We start from the raw sequence: 14181 nt of genomic DNA on the forward strand, positions 1-14181 counted from the left end.
CACCCAGGTAGGTGGTTCTTTTTTGGTGCGGGGTTTTGGGCGGGAGGGATGGATCGGTGACGGGCACGCAAAATGCTTCCCAGATGTTGCCGTGGGATCGCGCCCATTTGCCGCGCATCCGATCCGTCCCTCTCCCGGCCCAAATCCTCGCGTGTGACCGGGGCCATATCCAGTCTGCCAATCCGGGTTTTGGTCTCAAGCTCTGCTCTCGCTGCCCCTGCAAGTGGCAACCGGAGGCAGGGATTCCTCAGTGGACACCCGCACCTGTGAAACGCCCTCCCCCTTGAGGCCCACCTGGTGCCTTGAGGCAGTCAGCCAAAATATGTTGGCTTCCAGTCCAGTTTTATAGATATTATTTAAGGTGGGTTCATGGCTTGTTTGTATTGATACAAAGATTTTCATAGCAGTTGTTTTTATTATGCTATTGTGTTTGCTTTTGTTTTGTGAACCACCTTGAGCAGGTCTCTGGAGAGGCAGCCACATATATTTTCTGAATAAAGGAAGGAAGAGAAAACTATGTATGCTGCCCAGAAGGTTGGGTAAAAATGTTTGGGTAAAAATAGACTAACATTAAAAGGCTTTCATAGTCTCTAAAATACAAGTTAAAATACACCTGAAATTCAGTAAAGCAAATTTAAATACTAAAGGCAATCAAACGAACAAAAAGTAGCAGGTAATTAAGTCCTTACACTCAATTCACATGTGCAAATTTTCTGTAGCTGTGAAGCTTAGTTAATTTTTTCTTCTACCAAATTAGCAAGTCAAATTAGACTTTCTAGTTTTCATGGTTGGGGCTGGATGTTTGTTTAAAAATGTGAAGGTAGTGTCCAAGTTCACGTAGTGCAGCACTAATGTTTTGAAGGCTCTTCAGAGTCCCTTCCTTGGTCTGTGACAGGGAGCATCAATCTTGCCGTGTCCCTTGCCATGTCCCCCCCTTCTGTATCTTGCAGGTGGGAGAAGCTCTTCCTGGATACGGAACTGGTTCATCTGGAATCATTTTCGAGATTATTTTCCTATTCAGGTAAGTTCTGGAAAGCAGGCATGCATGTCCTCTAATGGCTGCAAACAAAGAATTTCAAGTGCATAGTTTGGACTTGCAATAAATTTTTGGAAATTGAATTAGGTGCTGATTAAACTGTATGCTGATCTAAAGACAGTAATAAACAAACAATTAGGTTCTGTGTATCAAGAAGGATTTTATATTGAAGAATTAATAGTCAGTCTAGGCTGCCCTGGATACAGTTGTCAAATAAACTGTTAATGAGTCTGTCCTATGAGCTTGGCCTGGGGTAGCATTCCTGGAGGGTGAGGGTGGGCAAAACAAAAGACAATGGGGTTTTAAAATGTTTCTTAATGAGTGCAGATGTCTCCTCAATGGGCCTTAAACTTTAGGAAGCAGCTTTGTCCAAACACCAATCAGGGCTTGAAGGAGATAAGCCCTCTGCTGAAGGGAGGGGGAAGATTGTGACTCTCAGTATGAAGAAACAGACATTTTAGATTCTGGCAGAGTCATAGAAAGAAAGAGACAGACACCGCTGGGAAGCATCTTGGGTTCCAGGATCTTTCGACTGTTTGGGGATCTGATGTGGGGTAACACAGAAGACCTATACAAGAAAGACCTCGATGTCCTTGACAACCATGATGGTATAATCACTACTACAAGCTAGGCTTCAACAATATGTGGATATAGAACTGCCAGAAGTACAAGCTGGGTTTCGAAGAGGTAGAGGAACTAGAGATCAAATTGCCAACATTCGCTGGATTATGGAGAAAGCAAGAGAGTACCAGAAAAACATCTACTTCTGCTTCATTGACTATGCTAAAGCCTTTGACTGGGTGGATCACAACAAACTATGGCAGGTCCTTAAAGAGATTGGAATACCAGACAAGTATTGTCACCTTGCTTATTTAATATATATGCAGAGTACATCATGCGAAATGCTGGCCTGGATGAATCACAAGCCGGAATTAAGATTTCTGGGGAAAAGAGCAACAACCTCAGATATGCAGACAATACCACTCTAATGGCAGAAAGTGAAGAGGACCTAAAGAGCCTCTTGCTCAGGGTAACAGAGGAGAGTGAAAAAATGGGCTTGAAGCTCAACATCAAAAACCTAAAATCATGGCATCCGGCTCCATCACTCCTTGGCAAATAGAAGGGGAAGTCGTGGAAGTAGTGACAGACTTCACGTTCCTGGGATCCCAGATCACCGCAGACTGTGACAGCAGCCATGAAATTAAAAGACGCCTGCTCCTTGGGAGGAAAGCAATGGTGAACCTAAACAGCATGATAAAAAGTAGAGACACCACCCTGCCAACAAAAGTCCGCATGGTCAAAGCAATGGTATTCCCAGTAGTCATGTATGGCTGCGAGAGTTGGACTATAAGGAAGGCCGAGTGCCGAAGAATAGATTCTTTTGAACTATGGTGCTGGGGAAGACTCTTGAGAGTCCCTTAGACTGCAAGAAGATCAAATCAGTCCACCCTAAAAGAAATCAACCCTGACTGTTCCCTGGAGGGCCAGAGACTGAAGCTGAAGCTCAAATATTTTGGCCACCCAATGAGAAGGGAGCACTCACTGGAGAAGACCCTGATGCTGGGAAAGATTGAAGGTCAAAGAAGACTGGGACGGCAAAGGATGAGATGGTTAGACAGTGTCATCGATGCAACGAACATGAAATTGAGCCAACTTCAGAGTACGGCGGAAGACCCTAGGGTCCATCCCTAGCTAATCAAAGTCATTTCTCCCAAGGACACCTTCCTGTGTGAAAGACATCTCTTGAGGGCTTCATAGAAGAGTTATACGAGCAAGCAGTTGTACTCCTGCATGCATACACTCCCCCCCCTTTAGGAATGTAGTGGCAGGCAAGGGTGGATGATAAGAACATCAGTGCTAAAATAACACTCTGGAGGGAGAACAGGGGGAAAAGGCTGAGACAACAAAATGGCAGAGCTATGACTATCAGGATGTCAAGGCACTGAAACAACAGGTACATATGGTTAGTCAACCCGAGCCTGACATGCTGTCCCCGTCAAATCTCACCCCCCTGGTTTATGAGGGTGTAAGCAATGAAACTGATTAATCAGTCGAGCAGCTTTTACATGCTTAGCAAGAACCCACTCATTATGCTGAGGCCCAAAATCCTTCCACTTGACCAAATACAGTAGTTGGCCCCAGGATACACACGAGTCAAGGATAGCATCCACCACTTGGTGGAGTTGACCATCTATTAGAAGAGGAGCTGGTCCCTTTTCAAGAGGCTGAAATGAAACACAGAGTGAAGTGAACAAAGATTCTTTGGGAGGTCTACCTCAAGAGCCACCTTATTAATCACTCACACCACCTTAAAGGGTCCCACATATTTCCATCCCAGTTTTCTCCTGGGTTGCAGACCTTTGAGATGTTTGGTTGATATACACCGAGTCACCTGGAGATAGTTCCCACTTGGGACTGTGTATGCCATCCACATAACATTTATAGCTTTGGCGAGGGTCTTTTGCAATATGTCCCAGTTTTTGGTTACATTTGACCACCACAACTGTGCATCCCCCTGAACAGGTTCATTTAGTGGGCAGCGGATAACCCTCATAGCCATGGACTGCGTTGAAAGAGGACATTCCTATAGAACTGTAAAGAGAGTTATTGTAACTGTATTTAGCAAAGGGCAATAAGGGTACCCAGTCATCCTGTTGGTAGTTAACATAACAACTCAAGAATTACTTGGTTGGTATGCTTCGTTTGACCATCAGTTTCGGGGGGGGTGACTACTGCTCAAGCCCCGTTCCACCCCCAACAACGTCATTAGTTCTTTCCAAAATTTAGCAACAGAGTTCTGCGGTCGGATATGACCTTTTAAGGAATCCCGTGTAATCTTATCAAGTGCTGCAAAAACATGGTAGCCAGTTGCTTAGCCATGGGGATGGTCTTACAAGGTAAAAAGTGTGCTAGCTTCGAAAACAGATCTACTACCACCCATATGGCCATTTTCCCAAGAGCTCTCAGGTAAATCGGTTATAAAGTCCATGGAAATCATAGTCCATGGTCGATCCGGGGTTTCCAGGGGTTGTAAGCGACCCAGCACTTTGCCCCATTGCCGCTTGCTCATTAAGCACGTTTGACAGGAAGCCAACGTACTTAGAAATATCCTTCCTCATCCCCAGCCACCAGAACTGGCGCTGAACTAAATGCAACATTTTCAAATAGCCAAAATGCCCCGACAGTTTATCATCATGACTCCAGGCTAAAATTCCCCCCTGTAAAGTCTCTGGTACATTGAGCAAACTTCAGAGGACGACAGAAGACAGGAAGGCCTGGTGTGATCTGGTCCATGGGGTCGCGAAGAGTTGGACTTGACTGTGTGACTGAACAACAACAAAGTCTCTGGTACATAAGTCTTATCACCTTTACTCCAACTACCATTTTCTCTTTGCTACAATCCCTCAGTGCTTATAGTCTCTAGATTGTGAGGGGTAAGAGCTGCCTTAAACTTTTCCAGCCACGCGTTCTGCTCCTCCTCCCTCCCCACTTTTGCTTGCTGACGGGTTACTACTGCCCCTCTCAACTGGGCAGGAGAGAATACAGTATCAGTGACTTCATCTCATTGGCTAGCGTGTTGTGGGAGGTGGGAGAGGGCATCAGCTAAAAAGAGCCTTTCCAGGGAGGTACTTTATGGTGAATCGAAACTTGGAAAAGAACTCCACCCATCACACCTGCTTAGCATTCAAGCTGCGCAGAGTCCTTAACGCTTCTAATTTTTTATGATCAGTCCATACTTCAAAAGGCACTCTTGCCCCCCCCACCAATGGCGCCAAGTTGTGAGGGCTAATTTCACAGTTGCCGCTTCCTTGTCCCACACAGCCCAATTCCGTTCAGCTCCCAAAAACGTTTTGGATACGTAAGCGAGCGGATGCAGTTTCCTTTCTGTGCCCCACTGTAAAATCACCCCCCCCATCACCACATCCGATGCATCCACTTGTACAATAAATTCCTTATTTTCATCGGGGTGATGGAGTATGGGTTCTGACGTGAATAACCTCTTTAAGTTCTTGAAAGCCTGTTGGCATTCAGGGGTCCATTGTAATTTACTTCCCCCTTTGCTCACCTCTGGGCCCTTTCCCATTGTTTTTAGTAGATCAGTGAAGGGTAGTGACACCTGAACAAAGTTGGGGATGAAGGCACAGTAAAAATTCATGAATCCTAAAAAGGATCGTAATTGCCTTTGAGTCCTGGGGGGTTCCCATCCCACTACATCTTGGACTTTCTTGGGGTCCATTCCCAACCCCTCTTGCATAATATGGTAGCCTAGAAAGTCTATTTCAGTCTGGTGAAACTCACACTTGGATAACTTGGCATACAAATTATTGTCATAAAGAACAGTCAACACCTCTCGCACCAGTTTCACATGTGAGTCCATGTCTTGTGTGTACACTAACACGTCATCTAGATAAACAACAACCCCCTTGAATAGGTGCTTGTGCAACACTTCATTTATTGGGTTCATGAACACTCCTGGGGCTCCTGCCAATCCAAATGGCATGACCAGATATTCAAACTGCCCCAGCGGAGTGTTAAACACAGTTTTGTGCTCATCCCCCTCTCTCATGCACACTCGGAAGTAAGCATCTCTCAAATCCAACTTAGTAAATATCTTTCCTTTGGCCGCCTCGGCCAGTAAGTCTTTGATCAAGGGCAATGGATATGCATTAGACATGGAGATAGTATTCAAGCCTCGATAGTCAGTGCACAATTTTAACCCCCCATCTTTCTTTTTCTGGAACAGAACCGGAGCTGCGAAAGGGGAGATAACCAGCCTGATAAATCCCCGCTCCAAGTTTTTGTCAATGAAGTGGCACAATTCTTCCCTCTCGGAGGCGTTCATGGCATATAACTTTCCCTTGGTCATTTTGTGCCCCAGCAAGATTTCTATCACACAGTCTTTCAATGAGGAGGCAACTCATCAGCCTCTCTTTCTTCAAACACCCGCCCCAAATCCTTATGTTCTGGAGGGATGGTATTTAGTTCCTCTCATGCCAAACAAACCCTCTTGGGCATGGGGCATGGCTCTTCCCTCCATAAGTGATTCCACTGATGCGCTTTACAATGGGGGTCTAAGAAAGTTAATGTATCTTGGCTCCATTGTACAAGGCAAAATAAGAGACCTCCTAGCTTGTAAGGTAAAACAGCATTTAGAAAAAAGCCAGGGAAACACTATATCTCATAGAATATGCAAAAGTTTACATGAAATAGATGAAAATACAGATATAACAAGAAAGTACAACAATATATAAATGCAAACAGTGCAACAGCCAAATAACGAAGGCTCCGGATTCTTCTCTTCATTTCGTGAATGTCACTTCATCAGAAGTAAGTATTCTTGACACAATCTTGTTGTCCTTATTTCTTTTCACGATGTAGAAAAATCAATTTTACAAATCAAGGGTCTTCTACAATTTCAAATAGTCATCAAAATGCTCTCATTGAGCACATAGCCACTGCTTCGCCATGCTAGAATGCCTTCATTGTTTGGCTACCTGTTGCATTTATATATTGTTGTACTTGTTATATTTGTATTTTCATCTATTTCACGTAAACGGCTGCATATTCTATGATATATAGCGTTTCCCTGGCTTTTTTCTATATGCTGTTTTACCTTGGCTCCATTGTACATAGGGGTCATGGGCTGCAAGCCATGGGTTTCCCAGCACCGTGGGGAACTGGGCAGTTGGGTGCACTATGAAAGATCATTGTTCCCAATGCCGCAAAAACCCCACTGGCAACTCAATAGTGCATCATGGTGCCGTCCATCTGGGTAAACATTACTGGCTCTTCTAGTGTAATTACCCAAGCCCCATAACTAACAAAGGGCTTATCAAGTCATAGGAACAACCTGAGTCAATTAGGGCCCTCACCCGTATTTGGGTTTTGGTCTCTGGGTGTAAAACAGTCACAGTCACAAAAAACAATTTCTCACTGATTTGCGCACTAGGGTCTCATGGAAATGCTGTCTGGCGTGTTTCACAGCAGGTCCTGGCCTTTTCCCTGCACCTGAGGCTTGTCTCTGTCGCTGGAGGAGATGGTGCTTGAAGAGGGGAATTCTGCAACTTGCAGGGCCATTGGTGACTTTGGTTGCTTTCCGGGTAGCTTTCCCTTCTTCTCCTGGTGGACTTCACGCCACTCCTCACGTTGATCTTGGTCCTCGAGTCGAACCCAGGTGCAGTCGATGGCGAAGTGGCCCAATCTTCCACACCTCACGCAGAGGCCATTCTTCAGGCGGTGTTCTCAGTCCCCGCTCAACAGGAACTCTCTTCCCTGCACCCCTCGCACTGCGCCACCCCCCCCAAGCTGGAGCCTTATGGTGGTATAACTTCACCAGGTTGTGGTGATTCTCTACTTCACATGTCACTTGGATCCAGCCGGCCATAGTAAGGGGGTTATCCTGGGCCAGCACCTTTTCCAGGATGATGGTATTCAGGCCAGCACAGTGTAATGCGATGAGCATCTCTTCGGGCCAGCCTAAGAGTTTAGCAGCCATTGCCTTGAACTCATCGGCGTACTCTTGCACTGAGTGGGTGCCCTGGCGGATGCCCCTCAGCCTGGTTATCGCCTTCTCCAGTTCTAAGGGGTCTTTAAACTGGTGGCGGAGGGCTTGCATGAAGGCGTTGACATCTTTCAGCTCAGGCACAGATACATTATACAGGCCAATGAACCAGTCTGCCACCCTATCTCTCAGTCGTGACCCCACAAAGTTGACCTTCTGCTCATCCGAAGCAAAGGTGTGGCCCCATTCCCTCAGCATCTTGCGTACCTGGATGGCAAAGAACGCCAACTTGGCAGGGCTCCCATTGAAGGTTGCTTCTAGGGTGTATTGGGGTCATTTGCATTCCATGCTTCTTGTCCGCGGAGCAGGTTGGGGGTGATGGCTTGGAATCATCTTCCTTCTCCTCCTCTTCATCTTCCCCTGAGGTCTTGGAGACCTCTTTCTGTATTAACTCCTTTACTAACTTGGTCAAGTTCTTTATGAGGTATTGGAATCCCTCCTTCAGCTCTCATAAATTTGAGTGCAGACTAGTTGACTCTTTGTCAGCAATGGGGACTTCCTCCCACTCCTCTCGCATCTTGCCCAATTCAGGGTCATCTTGAAACGTGCTAGGGTCCATCCTAGCTAATCAAAGTAATTTCTCCCAAGGACACCTTCCCATGTGAAAGACATCTCTTGAGGGCTTCATAGAAGAGTTACACCAGCAAGCAGTTGTACTCCTGTATGCATACACTCGCTCCCCCCCCTTAGAAATGTAGTGGCAGGCAAAGGTGGATGATAAGAACATCAGTGCTAAAATAACACTGGAGGGAGAACAGGGAAAAGGTTAAGACAACAAAAAGGCAGAGCAATGAATATCAGGATGTCAAGGCACTGAAACAACAGGTACATATGGTCAGCCAACCTGAGCCAGACACTAATTCACTCTCCACACACACTATTGGCCAGTGTAATGCTTTATTAGGGATACGATGCTGTGGGTTCAAGAACTTTTGTTAGGACTAAGGAAATGTGTGGGAAATTACAAGATATCGGTAAAAGCATAAAATTCCACATCCATCCACGTCACCTCTACTCCCATGCACTCCGACAACATACACACACCCCTTAGGAATTCAAAATGACAAGCGAAGGTAATGAAAAACAGAACTTAAAGAAATCGAAAGTTAGCCTGAGCTTGACATACTGCCCCCCCCCAAGCCCTCCTTCAACCTCCCGGCTTCTGGGGATGACAGCGATGAACCTCTTTGATAAGGTGAGAAGCTCTCTCATGCTTAACCTGGACCCACTCATTCTGTTCTGGCCCAAAGTCCTTCCATCTTACAAGGTAGAACAATTGGCCATGCTTCAACTTAGAATCCAGGATTGTCTCCATGACCTGGTGGAGTTCATCGTCTATCCGGAGAGGAGGAGGTGCTGGAGGACGACGAGTCCAGGGTCCTTCTTTAATAAGCTGGAATGGAAAACGGTGCACAGAGCGCAAAGATTTAGGGAGTTCAACTTCAACAGCCACATTGATTGCACGGGAAATCTTAAAAGTCCGAATGTATTTCCACCCCAACTTTCACCCTGGTTTTAGTCCCTTTAAGTGTTTCATAGAAATGTACACGGAGTCTCCAGGAGCCAGGTCCCATTCCGGGCTCCGGGTTTTGTCAGCATAGCGCTTATAATCCTCCTTTGCCTTGTTTAACATTTTTGGGAGCATGTCTCAATTCTTTGTTACTGTAGACCACCAGAGCTGTGCATCTCCCTTCACAGGTTCACACAAGTCTACGATAGGTAAGGGCCTTAAAAGGTAACATCCCAATCCAACTATGTTATTGAAAATGTACTCAGCAAAAGGCAATAACTGAACCCAGTCATCCTGTTGATCGTTAATGTAACACCTGAGAAATTGCTCCAAAACTTGATTAGTGTGCTCAGTTTGGCCATCCATTTCCAGGTGGTGACTACTAGTCAGTCCTTGCTCCACCCCCAACAGGCTCATAAGTTCTTTCCAGAATCTGGCAACGAACTGCACCCCCCAATCTGAAATCACCTTCCGGGGTACCGTGTGGAGTCTTACCACGTGCTGCAAAAACATCTTAGCCAGTTGCTTAGCTGTGGGTATTCGTTTGCAAGGCACAAAGTGGGCTTGCTTAGAAAACAGATCTTTGTTGTTGTTCAGTTGCACAGTCGAGTCCGACTCTTCGCGACCCCATGGACCAGATCACGCCAGGCCTTCCGGTCTTCCACCGTCCTCTGAAGTTGGCTCAACTTCAGGTTCATTGCATCTATGACACTGTCTAACCATCTCATCCTTTGCCGTCCCCGTCTTCTTTGACCTTCAATCTTTGCCAGCATCAGGGTCTTCTCCAGTGAGTGCTCCCTTCTCATTTGGTGGCCAAAGTATTTGAGCTTCAGTTTCATTATCTGGCCTTCCAGGGAACAGTCAGGGTTGATTTCTTTGAGGATTGACTGATTTGTTCTTCTTGCAGTCCAAGGGACTCTCAAGAGTCTCCTCCAGCACCATAGTTCAAAAGAATCTATTCTTCGGCGCTCGGCCTTCCTTATAGTCCAACTCTCACAGCCATACATGACTACTGGGAATACCATTGCTTTGACCATGCGGACTTTTGTTGGCAGGGTGATGTCTCTACTTTTTATCATGCTGTTTAGGTTCGCCATCACTTTCCTCCCAAGGAAATCTTTTAATTTCATGGCTGCTGTCACAGTCTGCGGTGATCTGGGATCCCAGGAACGTGAAGTCTGTCACTACTTCCACGACTTCCCCTTCTATTTGCCAAGGAGTGATGGGGCCGGATGCCATGATCTTAGTTTTTTTGATGTTGAGCTTCAAGCCCACTTTTGCGCTCTCCTCTTTTACCCTGAGCAAGAGGCTCTTTAGGTCCTCTTCACTTTCTGCCATTAGAGTGGTATCGTCTGCATATCTGAGGTTGTTGATCTTTTCCCCAGCAATCTTAATTCCCGCTTGTGATTCATCCAGGCCAGCATTTCGCATGATGTACTCTGCATATATATTAAATAAGCAAGGCGACAATATACATCCTTGTCGTACTCCTTTTCCTATGCTGAACCAATCAGTTGTTCCATATCCGGTTCTAACTGTCGCTTCTTGGCCCTTATACAGGTTTCTCAAGAGACATGTGAGGTGGTCTGGTACTCCCATCTCTTTAAGGACCTGCCATAGTTTGTTGTGATCCACACAGTCAAAAGCTTTAGCATAGTCAATGAAGCAGAAGTAGATATTTTTCTGGTACTCTCTTGCTTTCTCCATAATCCAGCGAATGTTGGCAATTTGATCTCTAGTTCCTCTACCTCTTCGAAACCCAGCTTGTACTTCTGGTAGTTCTCTATCCACGTACTGTTGAAGCCTAGCTTGTAGGATCTTGAGCATGACCTTGCTAGCGTGTGATATGAGTGCAATTGTGCGATAGTTTGAACATTCCTTGGCATTGCCCTTCTTTGGGATTGGAATGTATACTGACCTTTTCCAATCCTGTGGCCACTGTTGCGTTTTCCAAATTTGCTGGCAAATGGAGTGCAGAACTTTAACAGCATCATCTTCTAAGACTTTGAATAGCTCAGCTGGAATACCATCACCTCCACTAGCTTTGTTGTTAGTAATGCTTTCTAAGGCCCATTTAACTTCACATTCCAGGATGTCTGGCTCGAGGTCAGTGATTATACCGTCGTGGTTGTCAAGGACATCGAGGTCTTTCTTGTATAGTTCTTCTGTGTATTCTTGCCATCTTTTCCTAATCTCTTCTGCTTCTGTTAGGTCCCTACCGTTTTTGTCCTTTATCATGGCCAGCTTTGCATGGAACGCTCCCTTGATTTCTCCAACTTTCTTGAAGAGATCTCTAGTCCTTCCCATTCTATTGTTTTCTTCTATTACTTTGCACTGTTCATTCAGGAAGGCCTCCTTATCTCTCCTTGCTGTTCTCTGGAAATCTGCGTTCAGTTGGGTAAATCTTTCCTTTTCGCCTTTGCCTTTCGCTTTCCTTCTTTCCTCTGCTATTTGTAAAGCCTCATCAGAAAGCCACTTTGCTTTCTTACATTTCTTTTTCTTTGGGATGGTGGTGATTGCTGCCTCCTGTACGATGTCACGAACCTCTGTCCATAGTTCTTCAGGCACTCTATCTATCAAATCCAGACCCTTGAATCTATTCTTCACCTCTACTGTATATTCATCAGGGATGCGATCTAGGTCAAACCTGAATGGCCTCGTGGTTTTCCCAATTTTCTTCAGTTTAAGTCTGAATTTTGCAATGAGTAGCTCATGATCTGAACCACAGTCAGCTCCAGGTCTTGTTTTTACTGACTGGATAGAGCTTCTCCATCTTTGACTGCAAATTATATAGTCAATCTGATTTCGGTGTTGCCCATCTGGTGATGTCCATGTGTAGAGTCGCCTCTTAGGTTGTTGGAAAAGGGTGTTCGCTATGACCAGTGTGTTCTCTTGACAAAACTCTGTTAACCTTTGCCCTGCTTCATTTTGCTTTCCAAGGCCAAACTTGTCTGTTATTCCAGTTACCTTTTGACTTCCTACTTTAGCATTCCAGTCCCCTATGATGATGAGGACATCATTTTTTGGTGTTAGTTCTAGGAGGTGTTGTAGGTCTTCATAGAACCGGTCCACTTCAGCCTCTTCTGCATCAGTGGTTGGGGCATACACTTGAATTACTGTGATGTTGAATGGTTTGCCTTGGAATCGGACAGAAATCATTCTGTCATTTTTGAGATTGTATCCCAGTACTGCCTTTTGCACTCTCTTGTTGACTATAAAGGCCACACCATTTTTTCTACGAGATTCCTGGCCACAGTAGTAGATATAATGGTCTTCTGAGTTAAATTCGCCCATTCCTGTCCACTTTAGTTCACTGATTCCTAGGATATCGATGTTCAGTCTTGCCATCTCATTTTTGACCACGTCAAGCTTACCTTGATTCATAGATCTTACATTCCAGGTTCCTATGCAGTATTGTTCTTTGCAGCATCGGACTTTCCTTTCACCATCAGACACATCCACAACTGAGCGTCCTTTCGGCTTTGGCCCAGCCGCTTCACTCTTTCTGGGGTTACTTGTACTTGTCCTCTGCTCTTCCTCAGTAGCATATTGGACACCTTCCGACCTGAGGGGCTCATCTTCCGGCGTCATATCTTTTAGCCTTTTGATACTGTCCATGGGGTTTTCTTGGCAAAAATACTGGAGTGGGTTGCCATTTCCTTCTCCAGGTGGATCACGCTTGGTCTGAGTTCTCTGCTGTGGCCTGTCCGTCTTGGGTGGCCCTTCACGGCATAGCCCACAGCTTCATTGAACTGCGCAAGCCCCCTCGCCACGACAAGGCAGTGATCCATGAGGGGCCACAAGTGATGGGCCACTACATAAAAGTGCCTAACATCTGGTGACACTCTGGACAAAACTCTATGGTAGAATTAGCTTCAAACCATAGAGTTTTGCCCCCAAAACAGAGTGTAGCCCCCACGATGTCACCAATATGTGTATGTCACTTTCGGGTGATGTAGGCACGTCACTGACATCCCTGACGTGTACGTCACCTGGAGGGGGCATAGGAACGTCACGCTTCTTCCCTCCCCTCTCTTCGAGCCTCCTTGTAAGTCCACCGCCGGCTTGTGGGCCAGACTTGGCAACCCTACTTTTCTCGTAGGGCTTGGTCCCCAGGCCCCTGATCATCCTTGATCCCGGTCAAACGAGCGGGATGATCCACTGCCAAAAGGAGGCAAATTAGAGCCGGAGCAAAAAGAACCGCGGGAGTGCAATCTGACGTGCCCCCACGGCTCTATGCTCTGGCAGCTGATCAAATGTTGTGCAGCAAACCGGCAGTAGCACAGTTGTGCGCATGCGTGGGATGGGGAACGGCGCTGGCTGCGACGGGCTACCAGCGCTTCCCCGACCAGACGCCTGGAGTTGCCGCACATCATCCGGAAGGTAGTGCTCTGTTGCTAGTACCTTTTAAATGTGCATTTTCGGGCCGAAGGGACGGATCGGGGATGGGTGCGTGATGCTTCCCAGATGTTGCGGTGTGCTTGATGCGCCCCCGATCTGTCCCTCTTGCGGGGCAAATCCTCCTGTGTGACCGGGGCCCTCATTGCTCTCTTCTGTTTGGAGGCTAAGGCCTTCTACGGCTGTTACCTGCTAGCACTGAAACCTCTGAATATGGAGGTTCTCATTAGTCACTATGGCTAGTAGTTATTGACAGACCACTCCTCCGTGAATCTCTCTAACCCACCTTTAAAGCCACCTGTGCACAGGGTCATCACTATATCCACTACTAACTCCAAACCAGTGGCACCAATGGTCCAAACAAGATAGGACCAGGCCAGACAGGACTCTGAAAGAATATTCAACCCCTTGCCTTGCTTTCATCTAACAGGGGGGGGGGAACCTTACTCCCCCAATACCTTGGTAAATTTTTTCCTCCCTATTTCTTTCTTTCTTTCTTTTTGCCCAAGGAACTTTTCAAAGAGTCGGGAGAGATAAGAGGAAGCAGGCAGGCATCTATCACATGTCATCCTTATCAGTTCTAGAATGGCTGCTTGCTTAACAAGACTGAAGGAGATTCATTTTTTCCCAGCAGGCTGCCAAGGTGGGTGGAAGTCAAAACCGTATTCATTAACC

General features: G+C 46.2%; 1 protein-coding gene across 1 annotated transcript in view; it reads left to right on the top strand.

Annotated features, from left to right (window-relative positions):
* LOC107110553 (diacylglycerol O-acyltransferase 2-like) overlaps positions 1-14181 on the top strand; it is a 105231-nt gene that overhangs the window by 49425 nt on the left and 41625 nt on the right. The window contains exon 4 of the mRNA XM_015411352.1: positions 951-1021. Within this exon, the coding sequence (XP_015266838.1) occupies positions 951-1021 (71 nt within the window). The remainder of the gene's footprint in view (positions 1-950; positions 1022-14181) is intronic.

The sequence above is a fragment of the Gekko japonicus genome, unplaced genomic scaffold (assembly GCF_001447785.1).
Source record: "Gekko japonicus isolate JY-2015 unplaced genomic scaffold, Gekko_japonicus_V1.1 scaffold2506, whole genome shotgun sequence".
In the NCBI taxonomy this organism is placed as follows: Eukaryota; Metazoa; Chordata; class Lepidosauria; order Squamata; family Gekkonidae; genus Gekko; species Gekko japonicus.